Genomic DNA, 13,955 nt, shown 5'->3' on the forward strand with positions numbered 1-13,955 from the left:
AATTCAGAGTACGGTACAACTATGAGAAGCACAATTTTTTTTTTTGTTAACGTACTACATCCAAAAGTGGTTTTAGTTTTGGGTGGAGTTCTGATAAAGACTGAAATGTAGTATATTGTTTCATAATAATGGTTATTAACATTACTAATTGTACTAAAAGTTTGTGTTGCAGGATAATTGATTAACTTGGGTATTTATAAACATTGAATGTTCTTCTCAGAGTACCTCCATAAGAAAAATCCATACAACACGTTTGTCAGATATTATCAAAGATATAAATGCTTATTGTTGGGTTTTGGAAGGTACAAATAAAATATAGTTGATTAGAACTGTGACACGTGCAGTGTGCAAAATGCTGCACAGTAGACAGTAGTTTCTGTGCAGATAATCTCTTTACTTCTTGTCTAGTTTGTCTGAATATAGAACAGTATTGCCATTATCAAGTGGGGTTACCTTGACATAAAACTGCTGCAGATATGGAATGTATTGCTTAGCTGTGTGAGTTACGTCGCCTCCAATAATTTTAAAGTTGACTAATAATGGTTGAATAAATGTGCTTTTATGTTCTCCAAGGCAGAAGCTGCTAAACTTGTTCCTATGGGATTTACTACAGCAACAGAATTCCACCAGAGGCGCTCTGAAATCATACAGATTTCAACCGGATCAAAAGAACTGGACAAGTTACTGCAAGGTGCATAGACTTTCATTTTAAGGCAAACCTATCTAGTGTATAGTATTTAAGACATATTTATGGAGTTTGGACAAACCTGCATTGCCCTCATTAGTTGTGAATTTCTATTTTGTTTTACAAACTTTATTTTTCTTTCATCCACAGGCGGTATTGAAACAGGGTCAATTACAGAGATGTTTGGAGAGTTTCGCACAGGGAAGACTCAGTTGTGTCACACTCTGGCAGTGACTTGTCAGGTAAAAATTTAAACTGATGGGAATTTTAAAGTGTTTTGTTATGTGTCTGAAGGACTTGTGTAGCCTTGTGGAATTTTATTGCTAGATCGGTAAACATTGTATTTTTTCTCCTATGACGAACGCTGAGATCATTCTTCAGTCTCTAAGTAGTGGTTGGGGCTTCTCTAAGGTCTGTGTCGGTAAGGCTGTGGAAGGGTGGTTGGAGCAATTCTTGGAAGGTTAAAGTTTGCAGTCAGGGAGCCATAGGTCTGAATTGGTAATGTTTGAAGACCTATGTGAGGTATCAAGAGTATCTAGGGAACATTGTCCTGGATGCTGTTCAATATAGGGCTAGAATTTCAACTTTGGTAGTCTCTCATTGCCAAACTGACTTTCAAGAAGGCAGTCCTCTGATCTTTGTGGAGGACAGTATAGAGGTAAACCAGCCTGATCCACTAAGAAGCCCTCAGAAAATCTGTTTTTGATTATGGCTGTAGTAGGGGCCTGTCTGCTTCTCTAATGGGATCAATGATTAAGTTCAATTTCAGATTCCTGAGGGGCTTTATGGATTGCTGATGCATAATCTACCTTCTCAAGGTCCTACCCAGATCTCACCCTCCACCATTTCCTACCAGTTTTCCTGTGCGCTGGGTAAAATACCAAGCTCTGCGGGAAGCTGTTCATTTTTTTTGCTCACCACAGTGCCAGCAGATCAGAGGTGGACAGGGTTTTATGCAAACTTACTTTGATTCAATAGTCAAATGTTTCCCCTCTCCCATATTGAACCTTTAAAACCCCTCAATACTTTGGGTGAACATGCTCACAATGTAATGGAGTGGCGTGGAATGGGATGAGCTCATAGTGTCTATGGATGTTAAGAACGTTTACTGGCATGTTCCAATTTGGGAGGGTCACTGATGTCTCATCAGATTTGCGGTTTACCTCTTTTTCTAGTTATGGCCTTTGGCCTGGCGGCAGCTTCTTGGGTGTTCCGAAGTATGGCAATGACCTTCGCAAAGTCCAGGGGAAGGGGGGGTTGTTATCCCTCACCACTACAATCTTTTTATTAAGGCAGAATCCCTAACTTTGCTTCAGTCAGAGATAGTGGAGTGCAATGATTGGATTTTCAATTACCAGAAATCCAGTCTGGTCTCTACCATGCTGCTGGTATTTCTGGGTATACTGTTGGATAACAGACAGTAGGTAGTATTTCTTCCAGGGTGTTTTTTATTAACTTTTAAATGATATCGGTGCTCACAGGGTGAACACCGCAGCAGGGAGGGAGAGCACACATACTGCTTTAAGCTGCGTTTCCCCTCCGATTAGGCTGAACATGGGGATCCTGGCAGAAAGGTCACCCGGTCACTCAAATAATGACCAGGGACTTGGTGCTGTACTAGGACAGCATGCCGACTGCGCCATTCATAACAGTGCTGGGACGGAGCTGCCGGTGAGCTCTGCCCACACCTGTGTACATCAAGCCTGCTGAGGACAGACCGAGATGAAGGCCAGGTATTTTATTGAGGGGCAGTTTTACTGGCAGAGGGATCTGTTTGGGCACAGCTCCTACCAGTATTAAATATTTTTCAGGGGCCATTTTATAATCTGAAGGAGGTGCTTCTTGTGGGAGGAGACATACCTTCCTGGGCTTTTTTCTCAGAGCAACGGCTTTTCTCACTGCTCACCAGCCTTTGTGGTGCCTGTAACTATTGTCCTGGGGGGAAACCTTCTGCATGTGTGCTTGTCATCCTCTCATGCTGACTGAATATTGTTTATCATTGTTTGTGTATTTTATGACAGTTATATAGGTTACCTGTTTAGGTATAGTACTTCATTTTGTATAGCGGGTACTACCTCACACCCACACACAATCTCATGTAATACACTTTGTGTAGAGAGAAAATGTAAATCAGTGTATAAAATACTGTTACGCTGTCTATACAGTGTGTTTTGTATTTTAATTATTTTTCTCAATTCTGCACTTTTACCATATCGTAAAGGGACAAATTCTAAGCCCAAGGCTGCCAGTGCTAGTCTGGTGTCATATTTTCCAACTCGAGACCCTTTCCAGATGGAACAGGTCAAATCCCCAGCTGGAAGCCCAGTTCTAACTGTCAGCAGCCTGCCTGTCACTGTTGTGTTGGACATGGAGAGGGATACTCATCAGAGGCAGACTTCTCAGTATGGAATTGGACCATTGTAAGCACGGTTGCCAGCCTCGGGGGGGAAGGGGGGGGGGCTTTGGATCTCGGCTTGCAAGGCCTCTGGACCACAGAGGAAACGGGAAAGTTGCCCAAAAAATGTCCCCTAGTAGTTACCAGCGGTCTTCAAGGCGTTTGTTCAAGCACAGACCTGATAGATTGAGGAACAGATCTACTCAGATTCAAACAATGCCAGGGCGGTGGCATCATCGGGGTGCCAGAACTTCCTGGGCTATGAAGGAGGTCGCTAAGATCATGGTGTGGTCGGAGCAGCTGTTTCAGCTGTCTTCATACCAGGGGCGGACAACTGGGAAGCCGATCACCTGAGTCTATTATTATTATTATTATTATTATTATTATGCCACAAGGTTTCCGCGGCGCCGTACACAGTACAAAACAGTCGACTATACAGGGTGAAACAGTACTAAACAAAAATACCAATACTTCAGACACTACGGGCTGGCTGATGCAAAAGACGGAGCAGAAGAACAGGTAGGGAGACATGAGGGAAGAGGGCCCTGCTCAAGTGAGCTTGCATCCTAAAGGAGGGAAAACAGAACAGGCACAGGGGGAGCCAGATTAGGCAAGGGGGAGAGCGAGTTGAGAGCGAGTGGCGGGGTTATGTGGATGGTTGGTATGCTTTGAGGAAGAGGTGGGTTTTCAGCGCACGTTTGAAGGAGCACAGAGTAGGAGAGAGGCGGATGGAACGAGGGAGTTCATTCCAGTGAAGGCCATTCACTCGGGAGAGTGGTCTCTCCAGAGGTGTTTGACCAGATCGTGCACAGGTGAGGTCTACTGGAGGTGGACATGATGGCATCTTGGTTGAATTGCAAGGTCACCAGATATTGGGCCAGATCCCAGGACCCTCAAGTGTATGTAGTGGATACCATGACTGTTCCTTGGAGGTTCCGATTAATTTACATTTTTCTCCCAATACTGATGTTACCCAGGGTATCGAAGATGATCAGACACAATGGAGTCGCGGTCATTCTTCTGGCACCCGATTGGCCATGGAGACCATGGTATGCGAATCTTCTCGCCATGACAACGGACGCACCTTGGAAACTGCCTCTCGGAGAAGATCTGTTCAGCCAGGGTTCGTTCTCCCATTAGGACCTAGCACGGTTGGCTTTGACGGCCTGGAGGTTGAGACTTTAATTCTCAGAAGAAATAACCTCTCAGTCATTCAATGCCAGAAAAAGGATTTCTTCCACAAATTACCATAGTGTCTGGAAAGCGTACATAGGTGCGAGCAGAAAAGTTTCCACTTTCCTTCCGACTAGCATCCCTTAAGGTACAGGTGTCCATTTACTTTCAGAGGCATCTGGCTCTGTTAGCAGAAATACAAACTTTTCTCCAGGGGGTCCTGCAGCTGTCCTTCGTTCCTCCGGCATCTCCGTGGGACCTAAACTTGGTTCTGACTACCTCACAGAAACCACTGTTTGAACCGCTGGAATCTGTTTCTTTCAAACTTCTTGTGACAGGATGGACCGCCTATGCCACCCTGTCTGTTGTTTCTGGGAACCGGCTGGGCTTATTTTGCCACCGTTTTCTTAAGTTATCTCAAAAGCGCCCTCTTGCCGCAGTAGGAATGGCTTACACGAGCTGCCACCACTGGACTCCTATAGCGACATCCAGAACCGGGTTTCTTCTTGGTAACTGATGCTGCTTGCGTATCTTGTTGCCGGTGTACCCTGGTTGCTACTCCTGACCTCTTATTATGTATCAGAGAAGCTGTGGATGGATCCTCCCCTGGCCTATCGCACTGACCGGGGCTGCATGGGTAGCGGGCAGAGCGGTGGTACTGGAAAGCTTGGGTCCAAACCTCAGACAGCCGGAGAACGGATTAGCTTTTGGGTCTAATCTGCAGGTCACAGGAATACAGCAATATTGAAGATGTTTTCAAGCAAGTCTTGAAGCAAGATGTTTATTTGCTCTCAATGGTTAGAGGTACCAGTGATCAGGTCAGATGTTGAATTCAGACGAACAAGTTTCAAATACAAGCTAGTGCCTTTTGTACAGTTCAGACACCAGGCTATTTTTAGCATCAGAATGTACTCTATTTACACAAACATGGATTTGAATGCAGTGGAAAGCTAACTATAAACACTTTTATATGTGAAATTCTATAAACACTGTAATGTCCTGCATCTGGTTTTCAGATGCAGAGAATCTAGCAGCCAGTCTTAATTAAAAGTCCCTGCCTTCAATGTTGGACCTTCACACATCAAAAGATCTAATTTGCATGGGGCCTTTCTTCAGACTGTTCGGAATACATATTCACACAGAACAAAAAACCCCAAAAACAAGCCAGTTTCCCACATCACAATACACAAAAGGCTTTGTAAACATAGGCTCATTGTATCTGATATACATCAGAAATAGACATCCTATAGCAAGATTAAACAGGAAAAACGAGTTTCTACCCTGGTCTAGGAAATGGTTATTTCCGATCTCAAAATATATACAATATTAAAAATAGGTGCATTGGCAAGTGATATAAATAAGCGTCCTGCGCTATTTCCCTTAAATTGATACCATAAGTTATTTATGTGATCCAGTCACACTTCTCACTTGGCAAGTGTCCTTTTTGTTGACAATTTCCTCGGTTAGAAGTGTTTCAGAGTTGGCAGCTCTTTCCTGTTTCCTTTCGTCTTGAGCTTCCATGATGACAGGGCTGTTCTGCGGACTCTGCCTTTTCAGCCAAAAATTGTGCCAAAATTTCATATTAACCAGGATATAGTCATGTTGGCGTTGCCACGAGATCTCTCGTCCAACAGTCCCGTTGGATGTGGTCAGAGCCTTAAGGATCTGCGGACCGCTCCCCTTCGGTTCGCAAAACAGACTGTCTACTGATACTGTGTGATGCTCGAAAAGACATGTCTGGCCAGCCATGAAACAGACTATAGCCGGATGGAGATTGCAGCTGCTATTAGGCAAGCCTAGGTTTCTCAGGGATCGCCAGTTCCTGAAGGCTTCACGGCCCACTCCACTAGGTCTGTTGGTGCTTCCTTGGCGACGGGCCCTGGTTTAATAGTGGTCGGGCAGCTACATGGTCATCCGTTCACTAAATGTCGTTGCTTCCAAAGGAGCACGTTTTGGGCAAATTTTTTTTGCGTGTGGCTCCAGGCTGTGTTCTCACCCATAGGGGCAGCTTTGGAACGTTCCCATGGGGAGCATTGTCCCCCAACTGTGTTGAGACATTTTACGGTAAGTACAATAATGTTGTTTTTTCTGTATAAAAGTCCTTGGAAATATGGTCTTTACTTTCGAAGCCTTGCAGTTTGCAAAGGCTGTTCTAGATCCAGCTCATCTTGAAATGGGACAAAATGGTCACACTACCAGACAACTAATCTGTCTCGAAGAACATGCTGGTATTTTGGTTGAGGGATGATGACCTAAACAGGAGCTTTCCATTTGCTATATGGATTGGGACAACTGTTATGACGGGTGCCGGCCTTCGGGGTTTGGAGAGTCTTGTTTGCCAGTTTCAGGGTCTGTGGTTCCTGGCAGAGGCCAAACTTTCGATCAATGGCCGAAAATGAAGGGTAGTACTAAACACTAGTTCAGGAGCAATTTCTGTTGCAGGAAAACCTGTAAGGGTTCAGTCAGACAACGCTACAGAGTTCCCCTTACAATGAAGGAAATTCAGGTGGATCATTGGTAACAGTGCCGTAACTAGCCATTTTAGTGCCCTGGGCGAGACAGGGAACCGGCTCCCCCCCCATCTAAGTGGGCGTGGTCAACCTACTGTGGGGGCGTGGCTAGCGCTTTGCAAGTTCTAAACCGCACTGAAACCCCCTCTCCCCATTCTTCTCGGTCTGGCTTTGTAAGGATCTTTATGTAATAAGCCTCCATAGAATCAAAGTATTTTAAATGCAGCCATCACATACTAGCTGTATAAAAAATGAATTGGTTATTGAAATAAAACTCACTGAAACAAATTAAAACCTAAATGTAACGGTACCATCTGTATCACACTGCCCCTTCAGCCCACTGTGCCCTCCATCACAGTTTCTCCTTTATCACACCGTGCCATGGAGCCATCTTTATCACATTGTGCCCCGTTATCACATCACACAAAATTATATATATATATATATACAACATAAAGAGCCTCCTAGTGACCGCCATACCATACAGGGAGCCTCCTAGTGACCGCCATACCATACAGGGAGCATTCCTGTGACTGCAATACAGATAAATACCTCACCTGAAATTAATTGACCCCACCATTAAATTAAAAAGCCCCACCATTAAATTAAAAAGCCCCATCAATAAATTAAATTGACCCATCAATAAATTAAATTGACCCATCAATAAATTAAATTGACCCATCAATAAATTAAATTGACCCATCAATAAATTAAATTGACCCATCAATAAATTAAATTGACCCATCAATAAATTAAATTGACCCATCAGCACCCCACAAATAAAATAGTACCCATTAAAAAATTAGCCCTCACCTAAACTTCACCATTAAATTAATAGCCTACCTCCCACCCATGTACTAAGACACCCAACCTCCCTACCCTCATATCACATTATATTAATACATCCCCCCCCACCCCCTTCCCTCGCACATTATGGCAGCATACCCCCTCTTCCCTCATAAAGCATAGCAGCATCCCCCCTCCATAATAGCAAGATGCAGCACACATTGCTCCCCTCCCCTCCCTCCATAATAGCAGCACACATCCCCTTTCCCCTGTTTTGAAGCTTACCTTTTTTGTCTTTATTCCTGACCAGCCGTCGCTGCCTGGCTCCTCTCTGCTTCTCTGAGTTCAGAAGGGAGTGGAGCAGGGTGCCGGCCGCCATCTGGGATGCGCCGGCAGTCTGAATCTGAGGTCTGTTTAATTTTTTTTTTTTTTTTTCTTTTTCTTTTTTCACTCCTCACACAGAGGCAGGTGCGGGTGGCGACTGCGCCCGCGGCGGCATCGGCCTCGTTACGGCTCTGATTGGGTAGAACAAAATGTTCCAGTGTTATCAGTCGTTTTAATCCCAGAGGTGGAAACTAGGAGGCCGATTACCTCAGCAGGCAGTTTCTGCATCCCTGAAACTGGTGGCATTTTAGTTGAACAGCAAGGTTCCGATATTTTGCTACAGGACAAGAGACCCGCAGAAAGTTACTGTTGACGCGGTCTGTCCCATGGGATTGCCTCCTGATTTATCAGTTTCCACCAGTGGCAATGCTTTCGCGAATTCTCAAAAAGATAGAGGCTAGTGTGGCAATGTTCACTTTCTGAATTCTGATTGTGTACTCTGAAATACTCCCCTTTACAGACATGATAGTCAAAGAGGAGAGAAGCACTGCAGATGCAAGGTCAAAGACTGATATTTTGCATCAGTAACTTGTTTACATTGTCATGCTAAGGCACTGATTCTTTATGCACAGTTTGTGAAGTTAACAGCAGACTTTCACTTCCCTTATTGATCTGGCTGAAGCAACCTGGGCTAAGACCCTGGCAGTCTATTTCTGAACTCGCGCCGCTGCGGAGTCAGTTTGTTACAGCAGAAGGGAACCGTCCCTCCATCGACTTCTTTGAAAATTCAGTGAGCGACCCCATAAATATGAGCATGGTTGGTCTGGGATAATCAGGTTCTTTGGGTATTCCAATAAACAATCCAGTTTAGGCACAATGTCTAGCCAAATTGGTATAAGTCTTGTAATGGTCTCTTCCTCCCCACTACTGTGGGTGCTCCTCCAGTTACGTGGAAAACGCCATAGTTTAGTCATGGCATGTTCCTGGGGAGGATCTGAGTCTGAGGGCTCCTCACAAGAGGGAGGGTGAGGCAGCAGGGGAGTCTCTAATTGAGGATTCATAGTTTAGATAAAGACTGCAACATGATATGAGGTGGATGATTTTGGGAGGGCGGTGAAAAGAATACGGCTAAATGGGGAAACTCCAGCTAAAGTTGATGCTCCTGTAGCAAGATTATCTAGGGTGACAACTATAATGATCCCTAAAGCCGCAGTCAAGTCTGTTCTCAAATATTTTATCCTTGCCATTCTCTAATCTATGTATGTTGTGGCTGGTGAATCTGAGGCCCTTATTAGCATCCCTGCTTGGGTAAACATGTCTGTTGCAAAGTGGTCACAGCAATTCTTTGAAATCTTGCCGTCTGAGTTGGCTACCCTGATCAAACACATTTGGAAGGTGTCTGAATATCTGGGGATGTGACTTTTAATTGGGTCCAAAATCTCATTGTGTGGTCTTGGCTCACCAATACCTCAGGCTTAAGGTTTGGGATGTGGACTCTGGGGTTGCTGCTGTTTTGGAGCTGGATAAGCTCATTAGTCAACGGACAGGCTGTGCACCTTCTTGCCAGCTGATCTAGCAAGATGCAAAGCTCTCCAATTTTAGTCCATTTTTGCTGGAGGCGGCGGAAAAGGTCATGGAGGACTGCATATCGGTAAATACGCTCTGTCAAATGAGAAAACGATGACCAAGCCCCTATCTGTCCACCTGGTTGGGCTGGTCATGGGAGTCCTTCTACTTTAGCAGGATAAGTGGATCCCCAGTGCCTGTGGAGGCTAAGTTTCTACTCAATGTTCTGCAGTTTAAGAGTACAAAACGCCCCATAAATAGAGCGTTTAACACTAATGTGGGGATAACCCATAAGGCTCAAGTCTGGCAACGGCAGGGCATTCCAAAACAAGGAGGGAGGCTCTCTTGCCATTAAGGAAACCTAGCAAGATCATAAGCTTAGCACAGCAAAATGGCACAGCAATATCGGCCGTGTTCATACCAGGAGTGGAAAAACCTGTTCCTTCCAATGTGACTGCACAGTCTTTCAGATCAGTAAGCACTTTGTGAGTGGTGAGTGCAGAGCCTGGGCTGAGTACTTGTTGGGAAACCACTTGGTCCTCAGTGTGTACTTGATGCAAAAAAAACCATTGACTTTGGAAAATTTTATAGAAAGACCTCCATTTTGTTTGGAGTTGCTGCACACCACAATTCTGTAAGCGACACACCGGAAGGGCCACTTTTAGGGTGTTCACTAACCGGGTGGAAAAGGAAACCAGAATTTTTATATTTGCGTTAAATCCTTTTGTCTGAATCCATTTTGGAGCACTGAGTGCCAAGCTATTTCTGCTCTAGTTCTCTTATGTTACTAAAGTTAAATTGTGCTTTTTGCTCCTCTCGTGATGCAAGAGGAGTTTTTGGTTTTGATGTTTATTTGCTCTGTCCTGCGGATCTTTGTTAGAAAAGTTACTGAGTACCCTGCAGGATGGAGATTTACAAGAGGGAAGGGCATGAAAACAGGGAATATTTTAAGGTGCCGAAGTCCTAAATTGGCGCACATTCGACATGATCCAGTGTCAATGGAACCACTGGCTTCAAGGAAAAAGGATAAAAATCCTGTTTTCTTTATACTTGATATAGCTTCACACACCATGTAGCTTGGTTTTATGCACCTTTGCCCATATCAGCTTTACATCTCTCCTCTAAAGTGGCAAGTGAAGGTCATGGTGCCATGATTTGCCTTGTCCAGCAGGATGGTCTGCTCTGCCGAGAGAGCAACCTGAAATTTGAGTCTCCCAGACATTCTGAGAGAGTAGACAAGTATGGTGGGTTTTATTTGTGTTTTGGTTTTTTTGTTTTTATTTCTTGTTTTCCTAACTAATTTGCTACATGGCAAAAAAATTAGCTCTTATGATGGGGATTGAACTTAGATATACCTTTGTTTTGAGCATGCCTTTTTAACCACACATCTGTGTTCTTTGCAGACAGAGACCTAGCAAATGGATAGTAATGTTTGTATTTAAATTAGAGATGTTCACTGACCCCCTGTGTTCTGGTTTTGGACCTGGATTAACTTCATGTATTGGTTTTGGCCTAACCGCCACTGGGTGTTTGGTTTTGGATCCCAATCCCCCCCCCCCCTTACATTATTAACCTTAATAACCCTAATTTAAAGTCATTTGCAGTCAATTTTGACCACCTCATAGGTAACAATATTTTCATACACTTTCAAAGACTTCAGCAACCTGGCTGGATGCTAAGTGACAGAGCAATGACACAAACACACGAGAGTTCCTAGCACATCTAGGAAACATTGTCACACAGCAGTGTCAGAAAAGTGGTGCAAGATGGAATTGTCCTTGGATCATGAAAACAGTTATGGTTCATTTGATTGCTCCACCTGTTTCTTGGATAACTGTGGTAATTCTACAGCTAATACATGGCGATGAGCGCTGTGCTCTCCCCTCCCCTGGGATGCGTGCTTTTATCAGACGCAGACCAATCCAGGGTGCCAGACAATGCACTAAAAAGCAAGTGCATCACTGGGATTTGTATCGGCCCCAATTAAAAAAATAAATTTATAGTTGGGTACCTTTGACGTAAAGTGCAGATTACAAACATTTTGTGCATTACTGATGAAACCGCAGCAAAGTGGCAGGTAATACATATACAAGTCTATTTAGACATCCATGCTTACATTGCTTCTGCAAGCAATGTTGTTCTTTTGTTAATAAAACTGTTGTCCTTATACCGTACAAAAAACTTTAAAATCCTCCACCATTCTTTGGATGTTGATAGTAGGATCAGGTAGAGTTACAGCAGAGGTGTCATGAAATGAATTCTGGTTAATTCTTTTACAGTAGACAAGACCAGATGTCAAAATGTTGTGCTGAGTCATCTGCATAATCAATGGGTATCTTTTAATTTTGCACAGCACACAACCGTATATAGCACATGTAGGTAACATTGGCACACAGCGGTAGCTGAAAGGAAAAATGGTGCAAGATGGAATTGTCCTTGGACCCTCCCACCCTTATGTTGGATCTTAAAAAGGACATGCACACTTTAGCAAACCAAAAACTTCAGCCACAAAAGTGCCACTCCTTGTGGCTGAAGTGCTTGGTTTGTTTGGGCCCCCACAAAACAAGGTAACGATGGACTTAAGGTAACAGTGCTGTTAATGAACTCTACTGTGGCAAGATGTTATCATCCTCAGCCAACTCCTCACCCTCATCAGTTTGTACATCATCCTCGCACATTATTAATTCATCACCGCTGGAATTCACCATTACAGAAGTCTCAGTATTTTGATGTAATTGGCGGAAAAAGGCCTTCGTCGTGGAACTTGAAGTCCATTTTTATGAACATCATCTTGTCCATATTTTAAGGAAGTAGCCTCCTATGCCAATCGCTGACAAGGTTCCCAGCTGTGCTGAAAACTCTTTCCAGTACACACTGGAGGGTGGGCAGCTTAGGCAGTGCAAAGCAAGATGGTACATGGGTCTCCTTTTTTTTTTTTTCTCCCCTCCCAGTATGTAAAGGGACGGTCTGTGTCTATTTCTATGCTGTTGTGCAAATAAACCTCCACCATCCTTTGGATGTTGATAGTAGGATCATGTGGAGTTACAGCAGAGGTCACGTTTCTTTGTCAATTCTTTTCGACCAGATGTCAAAATGTTGTGCTGCCTCATCTGCATCATCCCTGGGTCTCTTGGGAAAGCTAAGTTTTTCCCTAGCAGCAGTTGACTGAGAAACTGAAGGAGGAGAAGCTGTCCTGTTAAGCAACACTTAAGCTGTCATCTTTCTCACCAGGAGCTCCTTGCATCTCTTGAGATCTGGGTCAGTTGGAAACAAAGACACAGCTCTTAAGCCGAGGATCAAGCACATTTGCCAAAATATAGTGATCCGATTGCCAGAATCCAAGAGTACTTGATCTACATCGACAACATACTTGGAGCAATTGCTTTGTTTAATCTCCTCCTTCAGTTTCTCAAGTTTCTTTTCCAAAAGTCTAATTAAGGGAATCGCATGCCTCAAGCTAGCAGTGTCTGAACTCCACATGTGACTACTTCGAATGGTTTTAGCACTTTGCACAACATGGAAAGTGTTCTCCACTGCGCTTGACTAAAATACTACCCCCCTCCTTTCCCAATGTCATGGCTTGTGGAGTAAGCGTGGATGGCTTTTTGCTGTTCCATCTGCAGAAGCATATACAGAGTGGAATTCCACCTGGTCACCACCTCTTGCTTTAGTTGGTGGCAAGGCAAATTAAATAGCATGTAGGAGATTGCAGCAGCTACAAGAGCAGTTGCTGTATGCCGGAAATGTCCAGCATCTCCTGCACTTTCCTGTAATTTTTTTTAAAAGTTCTGCACCACCAAGTTTGTGTGAGCAAAACAGGTGATGTTATGGAATTCACCCAACTGTAATGCTCTCACAATATTGGTGGTGTTATCAGAAATTACATATCCTGAGTAGAGTCCAAGCGGGATAAGCCATGTTGCAATGGCATCCCTTAGTTTTTGTAACAGATTGTCAGCTGTATGTCTCTTGGTGAAGCCGGTGATGCACAGAGTAGTCTGCCTCTGAAAAATGTGACGTTCTTGGGTACATGCTGCTGCTGTTCCTGCTGGTGATGGTGAGTCACCAACCCAGTGGGCTGTCGGTCATATAATCTTTAGTTTGCTCAGTTCCACTTGTCCCCACATATCTGTGGTTAAGTGTACAGTGGGTAGAATGGCATTTTGTAGCCCAATTACGGTTTTACGAAACTTCTGGTAGAGGTGAGGAATAGCTTTTCTAGTAAAATGGTGTGATGGAATTTGGTAACGGGGACACAAGACCAAGTAATTGTCTAACACCAGCTGCATTTATAGTGGATATTGGACGCAGATCTATTGCTAGCATAGTCGCCATGACGTCTGTGATCCGCTTTGCAACTGGGTGACAGCTCTCATACTTCCTCTTGCAAAGGATTGTTTAACAGTCAATTGTTGTAAACTACTAGTAGTCGTCTTCTTGATCTGCTTCTGGGATGAAGATTCACCCCCAGCAGCAGTGGGACTAACACAAGAATTTTTCTGAGGAATCCAGGATA

General features: G+C 44.0%; 1 protein-coding gene across 2 annotated transcripts in view; it reads left to right on the forward strand.

Annotated features, from left to right (window-relative positions):
• The window catches only part of RAD51 (RAD51 recombinase), a 43,780-nt gene that overhangs the window by 9,643 nt on the left and 20,182 nt on the right, over positions 1-13,955 (forward strand). For both annotated transcript variants that reach the window (XM_075194644.1, XM_075194643.1), the window contains exons 4-5: positions 574-691; positions 836-927. In XM_075194644.1, coding sequence (XP_075050745.1) covers positions 574-691; positions 836-927 — 210 coding nt within the window. The remainder of the gene's footprint in view (positions 1-573; positions 692-835; positions 928-13,955) is intronic.

The sequence above is a fragment of the Mixophyes fleayi genome, unplaced genomic scaffold (assembly GCF_038048845.1).
Source record: "Mixophyes fleayi isolate aMixFle1 unplaced genomic scaffold, aMixFle1.hap1 Scaffold_99, whole genome shotgun sequence".
Taxonomy (NCBI): domain Eukaryota; kingdom Metazoa; phylum Chordata; class Amphibia; order Anura; family Limnodynastidae; genus Mixophyes; species Mixophyes fleayi.